At 40.3% G+C, this 22,987-nt stretch overlaps 1 protein-coding gene across 4 annotated transcripts in view; it reads left to right on the top strand.

Annotated features, from left to right (window-relative positions):
* Positions 1 to 22,496, top strand: part of agtpbp1 (ATP/GTP binding protein 1) — a 30,122-nt gene extending 7,626 nt beyond the window's left edge. The window contains exons 1-25 of one of the 4 annotated variants that reach the window (XM_031309255.2): positions 1,377 to 1,754; positions 2,874 to 2,941; positions 3,707 to 3,770; positions 4,100 to 4,246; positions 4,550 to 4,681; positions 4,812 to 4,905; positions 5,061 to 5,098; positions 5,339 to 5,547; positions 5,717 to 5,894; positions 6,138 to 6,179; positions 7,039 to 7,139; positions 7,881 to 7,997; positions 8,633 to 9,411; positions 10,006 to 10,089; positions 10,266 to 10,355; positions 10,605 to 10,753; positions 10,972 to 11,059; positions 12,488 to 12,632; positions 13,137 to 13,287; positions 13,635 to 13,815; positions 14,036 to 14,165; positions 14,731 to 14,862; positions 15,710 to 15,886; positions 16,929 to 17,080; positions 20,216 to 22,496. In XM_031309255.2, the coding sequence (XP_031165115.1) occupies positions 1,697 to 1,754; positions 2,874 to 2,941; positions 3,707 to 3,770; positions 4,100 to 4,246; positions 4,550 to 4,681; positions 4,812 to 4,905; positions 5,061 to 5,098; positions 5,339 to 5,547; positions 5,717 to 5,894; positions 6,138 to 6,179; positions 7,039 to 7,139; positions 7,881 to 7,997; positions 8,633 to 9,411; positions 10,006 to 10,089; positions 10,266 to 10,355; positions 10,605 to 10,753; positions 10,972 to 11,059; positions 12,488 to 12,632; positions 13,137 to 13,287; positions 13,635 to 13,815; positions 14,036 to 14,165; positions 14,731 to 14,862; positions 15,710 to 15,886; positions 16,929 to 17,080; positions 20,216 to 20,396 (3,687 nt within the window). In that variant the 5' untranslated portion in view covers positions 1,377 to 1,696 and the 3' untranslated portion in view covers positions 20,397 to 22,496. Of the gene's footprint in view, positions 1 to 1,376; positions 1,755 to 2,873; positions 2,942 to 3,706; positions 3,771 to 4,099; positions 4,247 to 4,549; positions 4,682 to 4,811; positions 4,906 to 5,060; positions 5,099 to 5,338; positions 5,548 to 5,716; positions 5,895 to 6,137; positions 6,180 to 7,038; positions 7,140 to 7,880; positions 7,998 to 8,632; positions 9,412 to 10,005; positions 10,090 to 10,265; positions 10,356 to 10,604; positions 10,754 to 10,971; positions 11,060 to 12,487; positions 12,633 to 13,136; positions 13,288 to 13,634; positions 13,816 to 14,035; positions 14,166 to 14,730; positions 14,863 to 15,709; positions 15,887 to 16,928; positions 17,081 to 20,215 lie in introns of those variants that run through there. The other 3 variants (XM_031309253.2, XM_031309252.2, XM_031309254.2) reach the window with 3 other exon arrangements.
* Positions 22,497 to 22,987: the final 491 nt, after the last annotated feature.

The raw sequence follows: 22,987 nt of genomic DNA, 5'->3' as shown, positions 1-22,987 counted from the left end.
TAGCTTCTTCCATTTTCTAATGATTGCTCCAACAGTGGACCTTTTTTCACCAAGCTGCTTGGCAATTTCCCCGTAGCCCTTTCCAGCCTTGTGGAGGTGTACAATTTTGTCTCTAGTGTCTTTGAACAGCTCTTTGGTCTTGGCCATGTTAGTAGTTGGATTCTTACTGATTGTATGGGGTGGACAGGTGTCTTTATGCAGCTAAAGACACCTGAAAAAGGTGCATCTAATTTAGGATAATAAATGGAGTGGAGGTGGACATTTTAAAGGCAGACTAACAGGTCTTTGAGGGTCAGAATTCTAGCTGATAGACAGGTGTTCAAATACTTATTTCCAGCTGTATCATACAAATAAATAGTTAAAAAATCATACATTGTGATTTCTGGATTATTTTTTTTAGATTATGTCTCTCACAGTGGACATGCACCTACGATGACAATTTCAGACCCCTCCATGATTTCTAAGTGGGAGAACTTGCAAAATAGCAGGGTGTTCAAATACTTATTTTCCTCACTATGTGTGTGTGTGTGTATATATATATATATATATATATATATATATATATATATATATAAATACATATATATATATATATAAATACATCAATCAATCAATCAATCCTCAAATATGAACAGATTAATCAATAATGAAATGAGTTGCTACTTGCAGCCATATCTTGAAATACAGTACAAGTCAGAAGTTTGGAGTGTGTCCAAACTTCTGACTTGTACTGTAGGTTTACCACAATACTGGAAATTTGAACCGTTTACTGTTTTCCCCATGTGGATACAAACCTACAAACTATATTTTTGTTACTAGCTCTCATATTAACTTTGCCCTGGAGCTAGTAGTTTTTTAGTTACTGGTATTTTCATTGTGGATTTTTTGAGTGAGGACAGCTTGTAATCACTTGGGGCAGAGCCTTAATGAAGCCTTTGTGTGTGGGTGAAGAATTCTGCTGAATCATCACTTAGTATTTTGAGCCTTCTGGCATACTTTGAATTCTTCCCTCTTGTGCTTTTCTTGAATTTCATCTTCCCATGATTCATTGCTTCCTCCCACACACAAAGTAAATTTGTAGTTAATCCACCATGACTAATGGGCACAGTGGAAAGGATTCTGTCTGTGACCCTTTCAATCGTGATATGTCAGCTGTTCCTCTCTCATCTACTGGATGGCTGTCTGTCACACCCTGCTTGCGCCTCAACTTGAAATGTGTATGAGCATGACGTTGATTCTGGGGAAGGTGGGGGTCTGTGACCCTGTTCACAGTAACTATACACCCAGAGACGGACTTTGCTGTACTCTTGTCTCATGTTCAGAGTTTTAGAGCTTAGGAGGCAGTAAAGACACATAAGTAGAGATATCCTATACAGTTGTCAGTTTTCTGTAGCAGCAGTTGGTGTTTCAGATTCTGGTAGCGTGCAAGGGGAGGTGCTGATTACTAAGTTCATGGTGTCCTGCCCCTAAGCTCAGTGTTTGGTACACAGTTGGAGGTTTGACCAGTGAAGCAGTTTACTTGTAGCCTTAGAAGGATGGAGAAATACCATTGAAAGACTAGCAAACTCTTAGGCGTTTAGATTCACAGCAGACCGGCACAACGTTTTGGACTCCAGAGGCAGTGAACCTGGGATTTTGGAAAACAGGACATCTTCTCACCCAAAGCTTTGGTGAACTTGAGACCTTTTGTTATGAAATGGAGTACCGCTACACCAGGACATACTGTCATTCTGTGGTCTCCCCAGACCCCCCAGGTAGGGTCCAGAATGATGAAAATATTTCAGGTAGTTATATATAAGATAATAAATATAAGATATAAGATATAGATTTTCACAATAGAATTATCTATGAAGGCACACAAATATTTCCCTTTTTCTTAGATTAGAAAAATCAATCTGTCTTCTACAACCTCCACAGTTCATGTGCCACAGCTGACTAATATCTGCAATCACTAGAAAAGACATAAATGATGGTTGTTGAGGTAAATTAAAGGGCAATGTCTACGCTAACGTCTAAGGTTATTTGCTAAAGCTTTGTTTATTCTTATTAGAACATTTTTACAAGCAGAATAAAATCATTGGAATTACTGTATATGGATAAATAGCAGCAAATCATTATTGTGTATGATTATTATTTTTTTTTTTTTTCCCAGTGGTGCACATAGTTGTGTAAGTGTGGAAAGTGAGTCTGTGGAAATTGTGTGTGTACACGGATGCATTTCTGGTCTATAATTTATATTTCACATTCTTTTTAGTGAGAGAACATCAATCATGAAAGCTGCATGCTTGACACATTTCATTTCCATATTCACCTGCTGCTGCGTGTTATGCCAGACACATGAACTCCTCACATGTGTAAGATCATCACCAAGTGATATTACTCTCCAACTTGAGGTATCTGTGATATGAAGTAAGCACAAACGGAGAGGATCACTCACTGAGGCCTCTTCAAAGAGGTCAGAAATCTGTCAGCTCCTAAATTACAGGGCAGGTGTAGGGTATGATTGAAAGAGCGAAAGAAAAAAGGTACGAAACCACATCTTGCTGAGTGGGACAGTTTTTAAGAGGATAAAGGTAAAGCTCACGTGTGCAAAAGGTAATATTTGACACAAAGTATATATATATTGGGTAATCCAGCAGAATCTTTGTAACTACAAGTAGCCCAGGGAAGTGGTCTTCACACGTTCCAAGATAATCCTCTGTGACACTCTGACTTGTCTTTAATGGTCGACCAAACATTTACAGGACAACCTGCTTTACATGGAATAACAGCCCACACTTTGCTTGTGTGAGAGGTCCCTCAACTGTTTTGCACAAATGCAGTACTGTTTATCTTCACATTTCTGGTCCTTTTTATTTTGTTGTGTGTTGCAGAGAAGAGCGGGAAAGAGGTGATGTCCAAAGGCTCCAGTGGCATGGAGGTCATCCTGGCTTCACTGGAGGTCAGCTCATTCATCAACACAACTGGAGATTGCAGCTCAGTGCATGACAACACTTTAACACTAAGCTTACTCTGTAGTTTTCACTTCTGTTTGCACAAATGGATAGAGTGGTTTTCTTTAAATTTGACTGTGAAAGACTTGCACTGTACCAGTCTTTGTGCTAAGCTAAGTGACTGCTGATGGTAGCTTCATATTTATCGTACAGACATGAGTGGTATGAATCGTCTCATCTAACTTTCAGTAAGAAATTAAATAAGCAATTTCCCAAAATGTCAAACTCTTTCTTTAAAGGAATATTTCACCCTCAAAAAGACTATTTGTATATCAATAACTCACCAAGTGTTTCCTCAAATTCATGAAGAAAATTGTTTTATTGTTGCATGCCTCCACAGTGAAAGGAGAATCAAAAAACGGAGAAAAGTCTTGATGCATTGAACGTGCACAGAAGGTGTATTTCCCTTCCTTTGAGACATCCTTCATAAACCTAATAGACACCCATGATGTGAGCTTTGCCAGAATAAGCTCACTGTTTAAAACATTGCATGCAGAGACATAAGAAATGCATCCATGCCTAGTTATGAACAGCTGTGGGAAACCCTGCTACAGATTTTACATTGATGCATTCTTTGATTTGAGATTAGACTGCACACGTAAGAGAAGGAACATCAAGTCATATATTGTCTGAAGAGAGAATTGCACAGATTTCTAGAATTCATGATATATATAACTATGTTGTTTGACAAATGTTCTGTGTTTCTTCGACAGAACACCAGGGATGTCCAGACCACTCTTAACATTTTGTACATTCTCAGTGAGCTGCTGACTGTGGGTGAGTAGAGTTTTTCACAATTGATGAGCAGTTTATGCACTGATTTTGAGAGCTGATTACAACATTTACTTCCCTGCTGATTAATCACTTAGTGGGCAATTTAACTGTCATTTCTAATTTAGAAATGAAATATTTGGGGTACTTGCAAAGTGTTTACTTTTTCATGTGACAAGAAGTAATTATATTCTAAAAGCATGAACAATTCATTGTGTCACTCTAACAAAAACTGAAAATTTAGCTGGAATTGCTAAAGTAATGTTTTAAGGTTTTCACTATTCTAAGGTTTTCATTATCACATCTAATGCTGTTTTACTGTTATCTGTCTTTAGGCAGAGGTCGCAGGGTGGGAGTATTTGTGTCTAAAGGAGGAACAGGAATATTATTCCAGATTCTGATCACTGCCATTAAAGAGTTGCCTCCCAGTGAAGAACTCATGCTTCAGCTTCACTCACTGCTTGCCAAGGTTGGCCCAAAAGGTAGATCTAATATCATCTGTCTCAATCTCTATCTGTGCTGGCAGTGTTCTTCTTCCCTGCCTTTGCGGGCGAATTGCTACGTTTCTTGGCGTGTTACTGCCGCCTGTAGATCGGTAGAAAAGCGTGCGTGCGTGCGTGCGTGTGTGTGTGTGTGTGCGCACAATACAAACAAAACGGGGACTCGTAAAAACTCTACAGGGTGCCTCTAAGACTGTATTGTTATTTAGTGTTTTGCAGAAAACACTGAAAATCTAGTGATTATTCTCTGTATAATCACTGACCTTACAACCTCTGTGTGTTCAGACCGAAAGTTTGGAGTGAAGGCGCGCTTGAGTGGCGCGCTGAACATCACAGTCAACTTAATAAAACAGAACCTACAGAATACCAAACTGCTTCTGCCCTGCCTGCAGGTTCTCAGGGTTTACTCCACCAACTGTGAGTCGTTTTAAACTTTGAAATACATCTATCAAAGTTTGAGGAGATTCCACTAAGAAATACTTTTTAAGTGCCGTCAGTTTCTACTTTTGCCTGATATCTCTGCATGTATATGTCTGTTTTTGTAAAGCGGTGAATGCGATTTCTTTGGGCAAGAACGGAGTGGTGGAGCTCATGTTCAAGATTGTCACGCCGTACAGCAAGAAGAACACCAGCCTGCTTAAGTAAGCGGTCTAATGTGTTAATGAGCCAGCATAAATGCTATGTTATAAACTAGTGACATCCACAGGCCACATATTCTTTGCCTCTTTCAGACCTCTTTCTGTCATTGACATTTGTTCAGCCATGTAACCTATTTGCCTTGTTTCTAAATCAACAGGGTAGCTCTGGACGCACTGGGAGCACTGCTCAAATCCAGTGAGTAATTTGCTTTGTAGCATTGACTTTTGATTCTTCAGTAGTGTAGTGATCCTTAAATAGTGCTGGTTCCTTCTGCCTCTCTCACCTTTTATCAACATGGATTTCAAGTTATCTAACCCCCAACAAACTTCTTTTTTTTTTTTTACATCTCCCATGATTCTTTTCATCCCATCCCACAGTCATAAAGTACAAATTATCAGTGCTTTCTCTCCTCCATTTTTTCTCTTCCCTGTGCAGAAACGAATGCTCGCCGTGCAGTGGATGGTGGGCATGTGCCAGTCCTGCTGGCTCTGTACCAGGACTGGCATCGCAATGACACACGACATCGCCACATGCTGATTCGCAAAGGGCTGCTGGTCTGCCTCAGGAACATCACCAACATAAAGCTTGGCAGGAAAGCATTCCTAGACGCTGATGGCATGAGGATCCTCTACAACTCATCCACTGTGAGTGAGAATGTGACATATGCATGGCTAACAATTAAAGCATGCAACACATATGTACTACACACACACACACACACACACACACACACACACACACACACACACACACACACACACACATACACTCCGTCTCACCTACTCTCTACTTTCTGTGTGGTTTTATGTCAAGGAGTGTCTCCCGGTGCGGACTCTGGATCCACTTGTCAACACTTCGAGTCTCATCATGAGGAAGTGTTTTCCTAAGAACCGTCTGCCTCTGCCCACCATCAAATCGGCCTTCCAATACCAGCTGCCACATGTACCTGCTGTAGGGCCTGTGGCGCAGCTATACAGCCAGCCACCTGGGGGTGAGACACTCACACACACACACACTTCACTAGAGAGTGCCCAAGCATATCGCAGTGTACAGCATGCACACGCCTTACATTGATGATTATGCAGTACAGACAGACACATAGACTTTTTTATCACAGTCATTGCTGCTAGATTCAGTCCTGCATTATACACGGACACACACACAAATTATGCTTACATCCCTGAAACGCATAAATGGTTAATGGCAACACTGCTGCACACAATGTGCCTTACAGGAAGAAAAAATCATCAGCTCTGCGACAGGCCCTTAAAGAGGGGTAAGACGAACCTAAGACACAACTCCATCTTCAGAGTACATAGACTCCCTCACTGCTGCTTTCTCATTCACCTCACGTCATACTTTAACTTCACTAAACTAACATGACATGTGTTGGTAATAAACGTGTAATAAAGATGCTTAGTACACATTGATTAGTGCATGCTTGCTCACTAGTAGACTGACTTATGTACTTGCACTGTACTCAACTAATTTGCCTCCTTGCTTCCACAGGCTTTCTGGTGAAATATTTGAGCCCCTTTATCTGATCTGAAATAAAGCATTCCCATGATGATGCAAATGTCCACACAATTTAGTTCATTTTCTGGCAAGTGCAAAATCAAACAGGAACTCCATAAAAACAATTATGTACACCACAGTTTTCACAGTTCTTATTGACAACAGCAACCCAGTAGTACCCAGCGCAGTTGTGTTGACTCCTCTATATTCCTGAAAACATGTCTGTGATGTCAGTATCCCAACCATGGAGAACAGTGTAATATAACAAGCTACTGCTATTACATATACAAGTTGTCATTGAGATCACCAGCTCAATGTATTTGACTAAATATGTTCAAAATGTCTTTAAATCTCTCACTCATCTCTGAATCATGGCTGCTCACATATTTTTAACATTTTCTCTGTTCCTGTCATAGCAATTGAACTCAGTGACCAAAGTCAGTTGAGTTGTGCCAGCCTTACACACACTGTGGAAATTGATAAAGTCCCAGCTTGGGTGAAAAAAAGGAAAATGTTTGTTTTAAGGACAGCCACTTAAGTGTGTGTGTGTGTGTGTGTGTGTGTGTGTGTGTGTGTGTGTGTGTGTGTGTGTGTGTGTGTGTGTGTGTGTCTCCATCCAGTGGATGATGTGGTGGATGAAAGTGATGATAACGAGGAGACAGACGCGGACACAGAGAACGATACTGAGAATGACGAGGACGAGAAGGATCAGCGCTCTGCGGTAATATTCAGCACTCTCATGCAGACACAATATTTCACATGGAAACATTACGTATGGCACTTTGTGTTTAAAATGTGGAGTATATTTTCTCTGTATGGCAGTGGTGGTACAGAGGCAGTGCAGTTTAGGCCCAAGTGATTTACATCTTAAACATTTTTGCATCATGGTTGAACTTCATAAATGGTTGTGATCTATAATAATAATGGCCCGAATTGGCTAAAGGATGTGAATCCATCCAAATAGGCCATTTAGTTAAAAATCATAAATGTTTATATCAATCATTAAGTATTACATTAGCATACTGTTATTGATGTTTAGGGACTTTACTATTTTGCTGATTGTTGATGCACTTCTCTAATTTCCAGCAGAGGGCAGTCAGAACTCACCAACCACCACTCACCTGACAGTGCCTAACATTCCAGTATAACTGTGTCAAACATGTAAACCATATATGATATGCATTTACAATTACTGATTTAATCAAAACGTTGTCCTGCCCTTACATTGTGATTAAGCAATCCAGCGAGCCACTCGCCAACATTTCCGAACACTATTAAATCCCCCTAAAATGAAACAGCTACACAAAATAAGTGGGTTAGCTGTAGTTCTTTTTTCCTTTTGTCTGCCTCTCATATTCCTTAGATAGCAACAAATATAAGCAATAGCCCAAATTCAGCCACATAGCACACAGTCTGAAGTTGTACATTTAGATGTCTGCTTCCTTTGGGTCTTTTTGATCAGAATGATGACATAGAGACGGACCTAAACAAACTACATCCCAAAAAGAACCCTGGTCGTCCATTCGAGGAGTTGAGGGTCTATGAGAGGTTCTTCTTGGAGCTTTCTGAAGACTTCCAGGTCAGTAATTTTGTGCCCATGTTGACAAGATTTCAAGGTGGGAAAAAAGGCCAAAACATCTATTTAAATTAACATGAATTATAGCTGAATTGGCGTATTAATAAGTAAGTATGTGACAGTGCTGAACAATGTCTTTGCACAATACTCACATTTTAACATGTACTATTAAAATGTGATCTTATTGGCCCAACGTCAGCAGTTATGTGTCAGAATGAATTAGTATGAGACATTTCCTACAACATGGTCACATAGAAATATCTGGTCAAGACATCAATATATCTTGCCTTATTTTCTTTTACTTTGCATGATTATTTGTTTCTATTTATTTATTTATTTATTTATTATATTTAGTTTTATTAGTTTTATTTTCCCCTACTTTTTCTACGTTTGCTCTTATATTAAATGTCTGAGATGGTTAAACCTGTTTTGCACACTTCTATGCCATTATTAATTACTACAACAACTTAAAATTTAAGCTTTTGGCCCATTGCACATTTTATGAGCCTGGCGAAGCGCTGAGCACTGCTCTTGTTGCTGTTTTCAGTGTAAATAAAAGATCCTTGATTATATTTTTACGGGAGTGTGCGGTCTCTGCCACAAACGTTCTTTCTGATCGATATTTCTTATTTCTACAGGGTTATAACTTTGAATCCTCAAAGAGTGCCTCTACCACATCATCATCTTTCTCCTCATCATCAACCTCAACTCGATCCACTCGGCCAATCATAGTGCCCACAGCTCAAGCCCTGTCCCCAAAGCTCGTCCCCAAATCGGGCTCTCAGGGGGATTGTAACTCTACCAAAGGACAACACACCCTGCCGTCTCCTTCTGTGCCCACTCCTACTCCGCCTGCTCCTCTGACACCTCTAGAACTGGACACCATCCACCTAACCAAGGACCAAGACAAAAAAGAGGAGGCCCGGATTCCTTCCCCCGACACATGTACAACATTGTCCTCTCTCGCTAGGCCTCCCTCTCAAGGGCAGATGATAGAACAGGACTTAGCACATGTGTTGGAGTGTGTCTCTCTAGAAGAGGAGGGGGCTCTGAACACAGGAGAAGGAGGAGGAAGGGGAGTCAAACAAGAAGGATCCCCAGTCAATGCCACGAGGCACATACAGTCTCCTCTGCTCTTGGGGGGCATCGCTACTCGTCGTGTGGGAGGAGGAGGCAGTAACTGGGGTTCAGATTGTGGCTCAGAGGGTGCTGAGGATGAGGGAGGGGAAGGAGCAGTCCTGGAGGTGCCAGACACAGCGCTGCTCCTCCCGCTGCATGACCCAGACCTTTATGTGGAGATGGTGAAGGGAACACACTCTGTACCCCAGTACGCCGAAGTGGCTTACCCAGACTACTTCGGCCATGTAGCCCCAACATTTAGGGAGCCCCTTCAGGAGAGAGTTTATGGTGTACAGAGGTAAGACATTTTTCTGAAAACTTGTGGTTTGCTGAAATCATTTAGCATTCAAACTGAAAAGAGTATAGAGATTATAAAACTAAGAATATAGTACAACTGAAAAGGGAAATGAACTGCAGTGTAATGTAATGTTTACCATGCCAGAAAGATTTACCAGATTTGAGCAAATATTTTGAAACTTTTGTAAATCTTTGACATAAACTACAGATATGAGCATGACCTCGTGCAAACTTGTGGAGCTCTAGACAGACCTTTCGGAGCCTCAGTAATAGTGATGTTTTAGTAATGATGTTTTAGTAATGCTTTTTCCAAGGACAAGTTGTGAGTCAAATTTCCAGGCACAATTTGGAGAAAGTTAAATACAATAATGTGGTTACATTCTTCATGGCGCTCTGAATTGGCTTTTCAGTCTGATTGTGAGCTACAGTTTACACTTTTAACTTTGCTGTGTCTGTAAGTTTATGGTGGCAGGAAAAGGCATTTATTACACCTTACTGCATTCATCCTCATAAATAAACAACATTTTTTAATGGAAAACATATTTTTCCTTTCTTTGTGTTAATGATGAGTTTGTTTGTGGGTCTAATCATGCAGGTCTAAAATATTCCAGGACACTGAGCGGTTGATTCATCCAAATGATATCGTGGATAAAGTAGTTTACGACCTGGACATTCCTAGGTGAGTCCCTCTTACCAAGTCTGCTAACCGAAAGAGTTACATCACTCAGGCTAAATGCAGCTAAAATTATGACAAAAGCTACAGTTTGTCATTTTTTTCTGATAATGTTGAGAGCTGTGGCATTCACAAAGCAGATTACTTTAGCTCAATCTATCATTCACATTTTGTTGTTTCAGCTGTCCTGTTATTGAAGATGATGGCGAATCACTGAAGTTTAACTCTCAGTTTGAGTCTGGCAACCTCAGGAAGGCAGTTCAGATTAGGAAGTAAGTATATATTTTCACATTCGGAATCCGTAAGAGCTACACAATTAGATGTGCATTTTTAATTTGATCATCTTTTAACATAACATTTAAAGCCATGGTCAACTATTACTATATTCAACCTACTTAACTTCAAGCTACTGTAAATTTTACAGAATTAGATTAAAAACAAAAGAAGTGTTACATCAGTATTGTTTATGGTTGATAGTGTTTGGGTCCACTTTTACAGTTTATGTTGTGGTGTTTCTCCAGATATGAGTATGACCTTGTGCTGAATTCAGACATCAACAGTAATCACTACCATCAGTGGTTCTACTTTGAGGTGAGCGGCATGCGTGTTGGAACCACCTACCGCTTCAACATCATCAACTCTGAGAAGTCAAACAGCCAGTTCAACTACGGTAAGATGCACAACAACATGTGACTTGTCATTCTCCTTCTGACCTGCAGAAGGTTTGTGTATATATTTGTAAATATTTCTTTAACTTAGATTTTATTGAATTTAAAGGCCTTTTAACCTACTGTTAGTCTATATGAGATCGCTTGAGCATCAGACAGCGCACATTCTTTTGTGTGTTTGTCTTTCTCCATGTGCGTGTGTCTCTGTTTGTGTGTGCAGGCATGCAGGTGCTGATGTACTCTGTGCAGGAGGCGATCAGTGGCAGGCCTCGCTGGGTCAGAACAGGAACAGATATCTGTTACTACAAGTAGGTGCAGTCAGAAGGGGAGAGGGGAAAGGCAAAAACTACCTTTTTAATAAGTATCACAGTTAAATGGTGCAAGAGCACAGTTTTCATGCAGCATACCTATACTGCCATACTCAAGCTTCTGTGCTGTAGTTTATTAATTACCTTGTATATTTATACATTTTATATACAGTAGCTATAAAGCACTCAACTACTTTATAGCTTACTACACTGACAAAAATATTTTAAGCTAGTATTAATGTACTTAGTACTGCAACATTTTTGGAAAGCACCCTTAGAAGGGAAAGTGTAGTGGCAACTTGGTGACAAACCCTTTACACCCTTTCTTCACGAATTGCTTCACATACACTACCGGTCAAAAGTTTGGGGTCACTTAGAAATTTCCATTCCACTCCATTACAGACAGAATACCAGCTAAGATCAGTTGTATTGTTTTTTTAATCAGGGCAGCAGTTTTCAGATTACGTTATGTGCTTACATAATTACAAAAGGGTTCTCGACTGTTGTAGAAAGAAGTGGCTGATCTTTAATGCAATATATACATTGCCCATTATCAGCAACCATTCATCCAATGTTCCAAAGGCACATTCTGTTTATTAATCTGATATCATTTTAAAAGGCTTACTGATAAATCATTGGAGAACCCTTTTGCAGTTATGTAAGCACATAATGTAATCTGAAAACTACTGCCCTGGTTAAAAAAAACAATGCAACTGATCTCAGCTGGTATTCTGTCTATAATGGAGTGGAATGGAAATTTCTAAGTGACCCCAAACTTTTGACCGGTAGTGTATTTACAAAGTATTGACTATATAATGTTACATATAAACTTAGCACAAAAAGTAAGGACATTTGTGTTTGGTAGATAATTTCTCTGTGGTAACAATGCTTTTTGGCAATAAATCTTATACCGTTGGAAAGCCTGTTTAGTTCCCTTTCAAATGGTGCCCCATTTGTAAGGAACATGCATTTGTGGGATGAGCAGCAGCGCTGAGTATGTGGGTTGCGCCCATGAAAAATTTGCCAAATCTTCTCTGCCAATGCCAAACCGCTTATTCTACCATTGACTCCTTTGGTGGATTGGATGATTGAAGTTTGAAGAAACAAGACATATTGGCAATTTAACAATTTATTCATTTGACAAACATGAGCCTCAGTAGCGTGTGGAAGAACCATACACAGCCACAACAGCCTGGCACCTCCTCCTCATGCTGGTCACCAGCCTGGTCACACACTGCTATGGGATGGCATCCCATTCTTCAACCAGCATTTGTTGCAAGTCAGTCAACGTGGTTATGTTGGTCACTCTGGCACGAACAGCACGCCCAAGCTGATCCCACAAGTATTAATAGGTGGCCATTGAGTGAATGTATCATGAGTGCTGTATTGTGCAACATTTACTCATGAAATGTTCCTCCTCCTCCATAGGAATCACTTTGCAAGGAGTTCCATTGCAGCTGGTGGTCAGAAAGGAAAGTCCTATTATACAATGACCTTCAGCACAAGCTTCAGCCATAAGGATGATGTCTGCTACTTTGCCTATCATTACCCTTATACATACTCCACTCTTAAGGTAGTATTACAATACCACAGTTTGCTGTAACCTAGAGAACATTAGCATTTACTAGTATACATATCTGACTACTCAAATGTCAGTTTTCAGTATACTTCCGTTGAGTAATTATTACTCTACTTCCTACTGCTAAAACTCCCAAACCCCCAGTGTGACCCCATATGACCCCCAGACCCTGCCTCTTAATACACTGCCACTGTTTTGTTTCCCTTGTTGTATCATTTATGTTCTTCAAATCTGAGCTCAGATAACTACTGTGCTCTCACACTACTGTTCACTCATTATGTCAATAGATGTGTTTTTTTGTATTACATTTTGCCTGCCTTTTATATAGAGTGACTATGCAGAATTGCTTACAATACAAGCAACAATAACCCAAACTGAATCACTTTATCACAAGTGGCCAGTGCAACAATTCAAGAGGGATGGGGGCTTAGATGGAAGTTGTAGATAATGTTAGCAAAATGTAAACTGTAAATTGTCATTCTGTCATTGTATCCTCAGATGCACCTGTCCAAACTAGAGGCTTTGAGGACCCCTCAGATATACCTGAGACAGGACGTCCTGTGTAAAACTCTGGGGGGAAACGGCTGCCCCCTTCTCACCATCACTGCCATGCCAGAGTCCAACTCCAATGATCACATCTGTCAATTTAGTAAGTAAATCACTGTAGGTCTGTGTGCATGTATTTTTTTTAATTTGCTTACCATCACTTTCATTGGACAAAATGTGGGATTCGTGCTTGGCTCCTGGATAGTTCACCATAATGAACAAATGAATGAAGAAATTCAACTGACAGAAATGTGCCTTTCTCACTAATGCTTGCGAGAACATTAGGGTGAATAGTACTGCATGAGAAGGTCAGGGCATGCCAGTGCTTCCCAAATAGGTTTTTCCATCCACTGTAGTTCACTGACACTGTTTTTTTTAGCTGTGAACGAATCTGTCTCTTTAATTGCTCTGTTTATGCTTGTGCTATGATCCCTCTTTCTCAATCTCCAGGGAATCGTCCATTGATCTTCCTGTCGGCCAGAGTGCACCCTGGAGAGACCAACGCCAGTTGGGTAATGAAGGGCACGTTGGAGTTCCTGATGAGCACCAGCCCACTGGCAGCCAGCCTGAGAGAGGCCTACATCTTCAAGATCATCCCCATGCTCAACCCTGATGGTGTTGTAAATGGAAAGTGAGTGAAAAGAGTGTAAAAAGAAATTAACACACATTCACAGCTTTCAAGTATACACACTGAAGATGCATACATCTGCCTAACCTGGGCCTGCATGTTGGTCACAGCTTTATTTATATTAACACACACAACATCTTGTCTTGAATGATTCTCCAGCTGTTGCTCTGTTCTCCTCCACTCTCTATCCTTCCCCTCTTCTGCTGTCTCCTTTCTGCTGTAGTCATCGTTGTTCTCTGAGTGGGGAAGATTTGAATCGCCAGTGGCAGAATCCCAATCCTGAGCTCCACCCCACCATCTACCACACTAAGAGCCTGCTGCAGTACCTTGCACACATACAAAGGGCGCCACTGGTATGACCTCTAATTAACTGGACTTAAATAACTTTGGGGGCATTTTGTACTTTGCTGCATCGTCTTTCATTTGGGAAGTATAAATAACTCTCCTAACATCACATTAATATTGGTCCCATTTCTCCTGGTCAGCTGTACACTCTGTTTGGCTGCATGTCTACTAACTTTTACATCAATAAATCACCAAATTAGTTTTAAGACATGAATGCAGTTACCATAAACAGCAGCCTCCATTGGCCTCTATACTACACTGTGTGTCAGCAAGTTAGATATAATGGGATATTGCTTTTATGGGAGATTTATTTACTGTACAAAGAGTGATAACTTTACAACACAAAGCAAGGTGAGGCTGCTGTCCTTTATCTGAAAATAGACCAGAGAAAATGTCTCATCATAAGAAATATAAGCAGTAAAACTGCAGGCCCTCTGATAACACAGTATCACTGTTCATTTGATGATGATGCAGTTAATGTGTGTGTGTGTGTGTGTGTGTGTGTGTGTGTGTGTGTGTGTGTGTGTGTGTGTGTGTGTGTGTGTGTGTGTGTGTGTGTGTGTGTGTGTGAAGGTATTTTGCGACTACCACGGTCATTCCAGGAAAAAGAATGTATTCATGTATGGCTGCAGCGTGAAGGAGACAGTCTGGCAGTCCAATATCAGTGCTACGTCCAGCGATTTACAAGAGGACCTTGGATACAGGGTGAACACAAACACACCCACACACACAAATGTCTCATCCTCATTCTAACATTAACTTTCTCCGTCTGCCCCTCTGTTTCACATCGCTGAATAATAATTACATTGAACTCCGTACAAAGAGATCACCTTTATTAAGTTTTACAGAAAAGAGATGCTATCAGAGCAGCTTATATTTACATCAGCATGTCTGTCTTGTAAAGTGTATGCACTGAAATACAATTCCTGTGTCCCCCACTTAACAACAGATTGTAGCACCACTTTACATTACCTTGTAATATTGTTGCACTTTAAAACTGACAGTAATTGCTTTTCACTTTCTCTCTATTTGTGAATATTGTAACATCAGGTTACTGTTTTAAGCTGCCTTCTTCCTGTTTATCTTCCCCTCTGTGTTAATGCTAAGGGTTTTCTTATTCTGTTAAATTTAAATCCCTAATCTATTAGTGTACTATCTATCTTGTCATTAACATGTGTTTCAACACCAGCTCTTATCTGAAAAACATGTTCAAATTTGTTTCACTATGATAATTTTCATAAGTTCACCTTGAATTTACTCTGCAGTGGGATAGGAATTTTACTTTCTATTCACCAGTCAAGCTGGCCAGGTCAAGATCAGTTTATTGTTTCTCTCTGTATGTGGAAATGCAAATGTCACTTCAGGCTACAAGCCCACAGCAAACATTTTGGGTAGCAGCAGTCAATACTGCTGCTTTCCCAAGCAACTGCTCTGTACACAAGCCAGTCTTTGTTGGACACAGTTATTTGTCCCCCTACTTTATTGTCTGCCCCCTGATGCACTAACACACACCTACACAAAAACACTCAAAACTGTTTAATGTGTGTTTTAGGCACTCCCTAAGATACTGTCCCAGATCGCCCCTGCCTTCAGCATGGCGAGCTGTAGTTTTGTTGTGGAGCGCTCCAAAGAGTCAACTGCCCGCGTTGTTGTATGGAGAGAGATAGGAGTACAATGCAGCTACACCATGGAGAGCACGCTCTGTGGTTGTGACCAGGGAAAATATAAGGTAAGTGTGTACTTTATTTTGTAAGGTATGGACAAAAAAAAGACCTGCCTGATGTCATGCTGTTAAATAATCCATTAAATACTAAAGTTGCATTTATGGGAGCCACAGCGTGGTAAAGGAAGCAAATTAGCCAGAGCTATTTAACTTTCTGACAATAGCCCAGTTTTATTGCATTGTTTTGTTGTGTCCACCACCCCCTGTAAGTAACAGGGAGGTGCCCCTATAAATCTCCAAATGTCCAGCAGGTGGAGCTGCAGACCTTTTTTTCCACTTTCTCTTTGCTTCGCCTCTGTCTTTTCTTTTCCTTTTTATTTGACCCCTCTACCTCCCTTCTTCTCTCTTACTGTCTTTCCACCCCAGCTGATTTCCTTCCTTCTGAATTCTGCCAATGTCAACATCTTACATATCTAGAAGCAGTCTAGGGATGCCATTTTGGCACTGATTAGCAGCCCCACTGGTTTGTGTGGAAGTGTTTGTCCAGATGTGCAGCAACTAATGTCTACTGAATTGGGGCTGCATATCTCTGTGGCCAGGCCAAGTTTAGATGTTCCTAGCGCTGCTCTGGGGAAATAGAAACATGAAAGTGTTTTGGTTAAGTTGGGAGTGAGCTCTGTGTGTGTGCGTCCCTGAGTGAGTATTAATTTACTTGTATGATTGTCCAGCACTGTGACGACTTTGTTAGGGTTGCAGGTGTGAGTGCATATGCGTTTTGAATTTGTGCTTCCTGCAAATGAAAAATTATCATGTTTCTACATGAAAAGTTTTCTCAGCAACTGCTTTCCAGCATTGCAAATTGGGCTGTTTGAAGATGGGCAACGGCTCCATCCCCAGGCTCCAGAGCAGCTATACAAAAAACCACAGCAGCCATTTTAAAGTAGATTTCTGTTGGACCTTTGAAAAAGAAAATGTAATCTAGCTGTATGTTGGAAGTGTGCACATACGGTGTGTGCAAGTTTGTCTGATTGTGACATTTTTGTGTGTGAAAATATTAGTATCTATTAGTATAATATGTCTTTGATGTGCATGTACATGTTCTCTTCAGGGTCTTCAGATCGGCACCAGAGAGCTGGAGGAGATGGGAGCTCAGTTCTGTGTGGCCCTGCTGAGGCTGAAGAGGCTGACGGGGCTCCGCAATCACCAACACCTGCTGGATTTAGAGAGCGATATCATTGGGACACAGGCTAAAGTAGTCAGGTCAGTAATGTGGAGCATGCTGCAAATTCACACCCATGCACAGTTCATGCAGGTGCACACAGATGCTGGGGTTATTTAGAGATAGAGAGCTTTGTGTTAAAGGTTAGAAACTCACAGTTGAGGAATAAAGCCTTTGATCTCATGGAAACAAGACAGCAGCAGGTAGAAGGCAGGCTCACACTACAGATGTCATGAACCAGTTTTTTCAAACACTTTATTTATCAGGATTGTAACCTTCCCGATGTATCTTAGATGACGATGAAGTCTTTTCTGTTGCCAAAAATTCTACCCGAAAAACAGTCAAGTGGTTACAGACTGTTTTCCTTTTTGACACGTTGATTACTTAATGGTGTGACTGTCAACTCCGGATCTCCTCTGAAGCACTCCTCAAGAAACAAATGAAGGCTTGCATTTATGCAGGGCTGCTGTGAATTCTGTCAATGAGCACGTGTGATAAATATAATAAACTCTGAAGTAAAAGAGGAATGGAGTAATTGTCAGTAATGTCATTATTTCTCTAAGAGAGCGTAAAACAGCCACAAGATCTTAATTTTGTATTTTGTATTAAACCATTGACGCCTACAAAGTTTTTTCAGGGCCACAGTGAACGGGATGGATTAAATGCACATGGAACATGCAAACGAGGACACTGCCTTTCTGCACAGTCGCTTGTAGCTGGAATTTATTAGCACAAAGTAGGAAAGAAATATATTAAAGTGATCACTGTCAGAGCATGTCCTCATCCACTGAAGTGTCGGTGCTTTCAGGGGACAGCAGCATTGAATATGTTCAACTGTAAGACTACTAATGTACTGGACTAATTTCACTAGTCCAGTACAATGTATTTTATCTTCACATTGTTTGTACCTCTTGTCACAACGCATTTGCTTTGTAGAAGAGTATCAGTAGTGATTTATTAGAGTTCAAGTTTAGCTTGATTGTCTTGGTTTTCACGACTGACCTCTCTTTTTCTGTTCACTGTGATGCCAATCGTATAGTATAGACAACTCAAATGATGTTGTTTTATGTTCTCAGTGTTTTCATCATTGTAATTTGAATATCTTTGGGTTTTATCTGTTCATTGGATGAGGGTACCAACCAAATTACATCAGTATTACTGAGTACTGATTCCCCAAATTTTAGTCTTTCAGACTCAGACTCATTCGAAAATTTTAGTTGCACAAAGTTTCTTGAGTCTTCATCCATATGGCTGAATGGCTTCAAACGATGAGCCAGCGTTACGCCTTTACATCCTAACAAACTTAACTGTATGTCAAATCAACTTTATTTAATTTCCCTGTTCTGAAATGTGAGGTCCACACAGGTTAAATTGGACTTGAGTTCAGCACCGCATATAAATTATTAAACTTGGCCAAACCCTATCTGTGACCACCAAGGTTATCTTATTTTCTTTTTTCTTTTTTAACGTCAGCGTTCTCTCCTCCACAGATTTGTTAAAGCAGTTGATTTGAAAGAATGGCTTCAAACTCAGAACCACTTAATGCTCCCGTCTCTTCATCTCTGTGTCTCCCAGTCACTCTCTCCTACTAACCTACTCTACTTTAATATTGATATATTCATTCATCATTTATGTGTCTGATCATTAAGGGACTCCAAAAGTGTTTTTGTGTGCTTGTGTGTGTGTTTGCATGAGTATCCTTTGGGATTGGTTGCTCTCATCCCAGGTTTATGGATTTATGCGTGACGCTTGGTATGGTACCACTTACCATTTAATAGGTCATCACAAAAATGACATTGTGGCCATTGGGAGGCGTCTACAAACAACTGGGTGTCTCAGAGTGAGTAAATGCGTGGATACGGGCATGGGTGTGTTTTTGTGCCAGTTTAAGGAAGACCGAAAGAGATGTTTTTTTATTTGTGTAAGGAGATGTGGAGGTTTATCCACATGTGAATGAATGTGTTAGGGGGTTTTAATCTACATACATTACATTAATCTGTATATTAAGATGGACTGTGTATAGAGATGGCTGCAGTTGATAGATACAGAAAATCTAACCCAAAGAAAGGAGAGATTGGGTTTGGTATTTCTATAATGGCCTGTAATGGTTGACTCACAACTCTCATTATCTGTTTGGACAATATTCTGTCCATCCACATTATTACACACACACACACACACACACACACACACTCAAACACATTTACTGTACATATACTGACGCACAATGTCTGTCTCTCTCCTGCACTCACACTGGTGAGCTTGGTGGGAGATCATTGCCTGAGCCCCCCTGATCGACTGTCTCCCTGGGATCACATTTCAGACCATTAACACCATTAAAAACCCACTAAAGCCACTAAAACCTCAAAGAACCAGCAACCATTTAACCATTAAGACCCACAGGGAAAGCCACATTACTTCTATTTTGTTAAGACTTTACATAGATTTACATAGAAGATGTGCACCTTTGGCTCTTGGGAGTTTGTGTTGGGCTTTTGTCGCATCTTGTAAATTAAACAAAATATGAATTCATTTTAAATAAAATATATAATAATTATTTCATCAGACATTGTCTAAATGCTATGAGATGTTTAGACAGAGTTTGAAATATAATGGCAGATTGTAAGATCATCATGCTTCATGTCAGTCTTTGTTTGTCAATTTTCTTTTTCTAACTAAATGCAACATAAAACAAAGATAAAGATCCTGGCATATTAATAATCCTACATTTTGTATGAGTTCCCCGTGCTATATTTGGTTTGTGCTTTCAAGAAATCGGCTCAACAGTACATTTTCAAGGACCATGAACCCATTTCAGATGGGTGTGTTACTCCGTGAATCTAGAAAGCTCTTTGTTGCCTCCAGTGCCTCTGAGTTCAGCTCAGAGTAAAGGACCGTAACATGACAGTTATATGATATACAGTACTGTAAGTGAAGATGTGTATTTCTTTTTAAGAAGTGTTATATAAATGTATACATTTATTTTATATTTTCTCAAAATAATGCATGCAGAAATACATTTTAAAATTGAAATAAATCATAGGCATCAATGGTGCATTGTGCCTGCTTTTCCAAAGTCCTGACATGATGTATGTGAGGAGTTTTGACCGTGACAGGCTTATTCACATAATTTACTTACAGAGAAAAGTTAATGACAGTTATATTTTGTTATCCAGCAGCAGCCCCACCACCTATGTGATGGAGGAGGACGAGCCGCCCTTTCTGGAGCCGATAGACTACAGCGCAGAGAGCAACGATGAGGACGCCGAGCCTGAAAACGAGCACGCTGCTGAAGTCCAAGGGAATCCTGATCACCTCGATCAACTGTCGGACTCTGAGACCAATCACAGGGACTAACGCTGAGGTTTTTATCTCCTCTATACCTGGCAATTTGAGCGTATAACCACCCAGTGCTTGGATTGTCAGCTGATCTAAAATTAAATGTTTCACAGGTGAATTAGTCAGAACCCGCTTCTCACTTTCACTGGTGAATAAATAGCTTAGATTTGCACCTGACCCTATTATATAGACACGTTTTGATGGCACGTAGGCTACAACGAGGTGCTCCTTTCCCAGATGGATTGATTTTGTTGGTCCACTGGAGTCAACTGTGTTGCTCAGTGAATGTTCTCACCTTTCACCGTCATACTATAGCCTTCATGAACTGTAACCCCTGACCTCAGACACCATATAGCCTCTGAGATTCACGTATAGCTAGCCAGAGCAGCAAACAGCAGGCACCGCCGATCCTTAACTTGAACCCTTGTCCACTCGCTCATTTCTCACAGCCGGTCTTACACTGAAGCTACCAGACAAGGCTGTGGTAGCGTAATAGAACCAGTGGCTTCTGTAGATACTGTGTTTGAAACCCCTCTCACAAATCACCCTGTGTTTGGTTAAAACAGAGGGGAAACTGGATCTCCCCCACTGACCAGCTTAGAGATCCAACCAACCTGCCTTCTTATTTCCTTTTTTTCCTTCCTTTCTTTAGTCTCACCCTGCACTTTAACTTTGTACTCCTTTTAGTGACACTTCCTTGTGTCCTTCCTTGCTTTCCTCTTTCCTTTTTTTTGACATGCCAAGTTAACGGTGTCTAAATAGGATCCAGGGATGACCAAACAGCCCGAGCATAGCTTAGCTGCAAGTTAACGTCCGTCATCCCGAGTGTCTTATGGAGAAAAACCTACTCAGATGTAACTACACTTGAGTTGTGACCTCACTTCCTCTCTTTAACCCCTCCCTCTTCGGTCGCAGTGCACGTGGTCTGATTATCCATGCGCTGTTTGCCTTGCTTTATCCAAAACTGAAACTATTGATATCACAAATGTAGAATGTTCACGACTTTATCCAGACAAACTTGTACCATAAATGAAATGCCGATATATAAACGCACACCACAAACTCGCACCATAAACTAATACAGGTCTGGTTGGAGTTTCTCAGTCACGTACAGCATTAAAAACATGAAGATGGAATGTAAAATATCCACATGCACTGTTGGTGTTTTCATTGTTTTAATTATAGACAGTATTATAATGTTAGACAAAGTGGTAACAAACACGACGCATGAGCTGCAGCGAGCAGAAAACCCTTTTGCACTTTGGATAAACACTATACACAAAACAAAGAGAAACAAACTGAATGGAAGATCACTTTACAACAGTTTGCAAACTACAACTTTAGTCACCTCGTTAGCTTAAAGTTCTCAGAGCCCAGCCCAAAGCTGGTGGTAACATTGCTGTGATGTTTTAAAAAAAAATTAAGACTGGAATTTAGTTTCCTTTTTATCTGTTCCTCCAATCTGTGTGTACATTTTGTGGATTTGCTGAGGACCCTTAAAAGCAGATGGTGCTTTGTAATGAGAGTATGAAGTAGTTTGTTTGATTAATACATTTTTTTGTTTATAGAGATGAGGTACGTTTGTGTTGCATTTGTAAAGCTAGCGCATGGCTATTTTCTGCTTTTATTTTGTAATTTATTAAGTATTGTTTTCTGGGATGCAAACGTGTGTGTGTGTGTGTGTGTGTGTGAGTGTGAGTGCGCTTTTGCGTGAGTGTGCATTTGCGTTTAACTTATTCCATTATTCAGCTCAGCTAATGCTCTTACAGTGCGTTTCTTCTTTCAATTTGATTATCCCCTCTCACTCTCCTTTACTCCCCACATCATTTACGCTCTCTCCTTCCCTCTAAACTCTTTCATTCCCTCGTTTTCTAACAACTTCCAAACCCAGGGAGGTCGTTGTTCTGGGCGTGTGTGTTTTTAAGGATAAATGATGTGAAATAATGTCCCTATGAGAAATGTGTGTGCTGTTATATTTATGTTTGTTATAGCAGGCTACTTTTGTTTTATGTTCATTTTGAGGTAAATAAGCAGTGATAGCGACTCATTTTAAGTTGGGATTGTAACGCAGAAAATTGAAGCGTGAAGACATGGGAAATAAAATGTTAATGTGGTAAACTGTCTGCTGTATTTTATTTTTCTTAAATTCACAGAACGTTTGTCTCATGAGGACCTTTCTCTCAAATTTGGTAAAGCAACTGTATTGGATTTATAGGGAGAAAGCTGTGATTGGCAGACAAAACTAAAAACATTAACAGGGAAAAATGTTTTTCTTCTTCTTACAATCTGGGCCTTTTTTTCATAGTTTTGCTTTGACATTTAGTTTCACCCTCTGACAGTGGTTTAGATCTTTTTTTTAATTATTATTTTTTGGGGCTTTTCCCTTTTATTTTTTGATAGTGACAGTGAATAGACAGGAATGGTGGGATGGAGATGGGGGATGACACGCAGCAAAGGGCCGCAGGTCGGATTCGAACCCGGGCCGCTGCAAAGGTCTCAGCCTACATGGGGCACACACTCTACTGGGTGAGCTAGAGGCCGCCCCAGTGGTTTAGATAATTTGATAAAACTGGATTATGTTTAAACAATCACTCACATTTTCAATACCA

The sequence above is a fragment of the Sander lucioperca genome, chromosome 2, assembly GCF_008315115.2.
Source record: "Sander lucioperca isolate FBNREF2018 chromosome 2, SLUC_FBN_1.2, whole genome shotgun sequence".
NCBI lineage: Eukaryota > Metazoa > Chordata > Actinopteri > Perciformes > Percidae > Sander > Sander lucioperca.
Note: the sequence above shows the minus strand (reverse complement) of the source record. Positions and strands in the feature narration are given on the sequence as shown.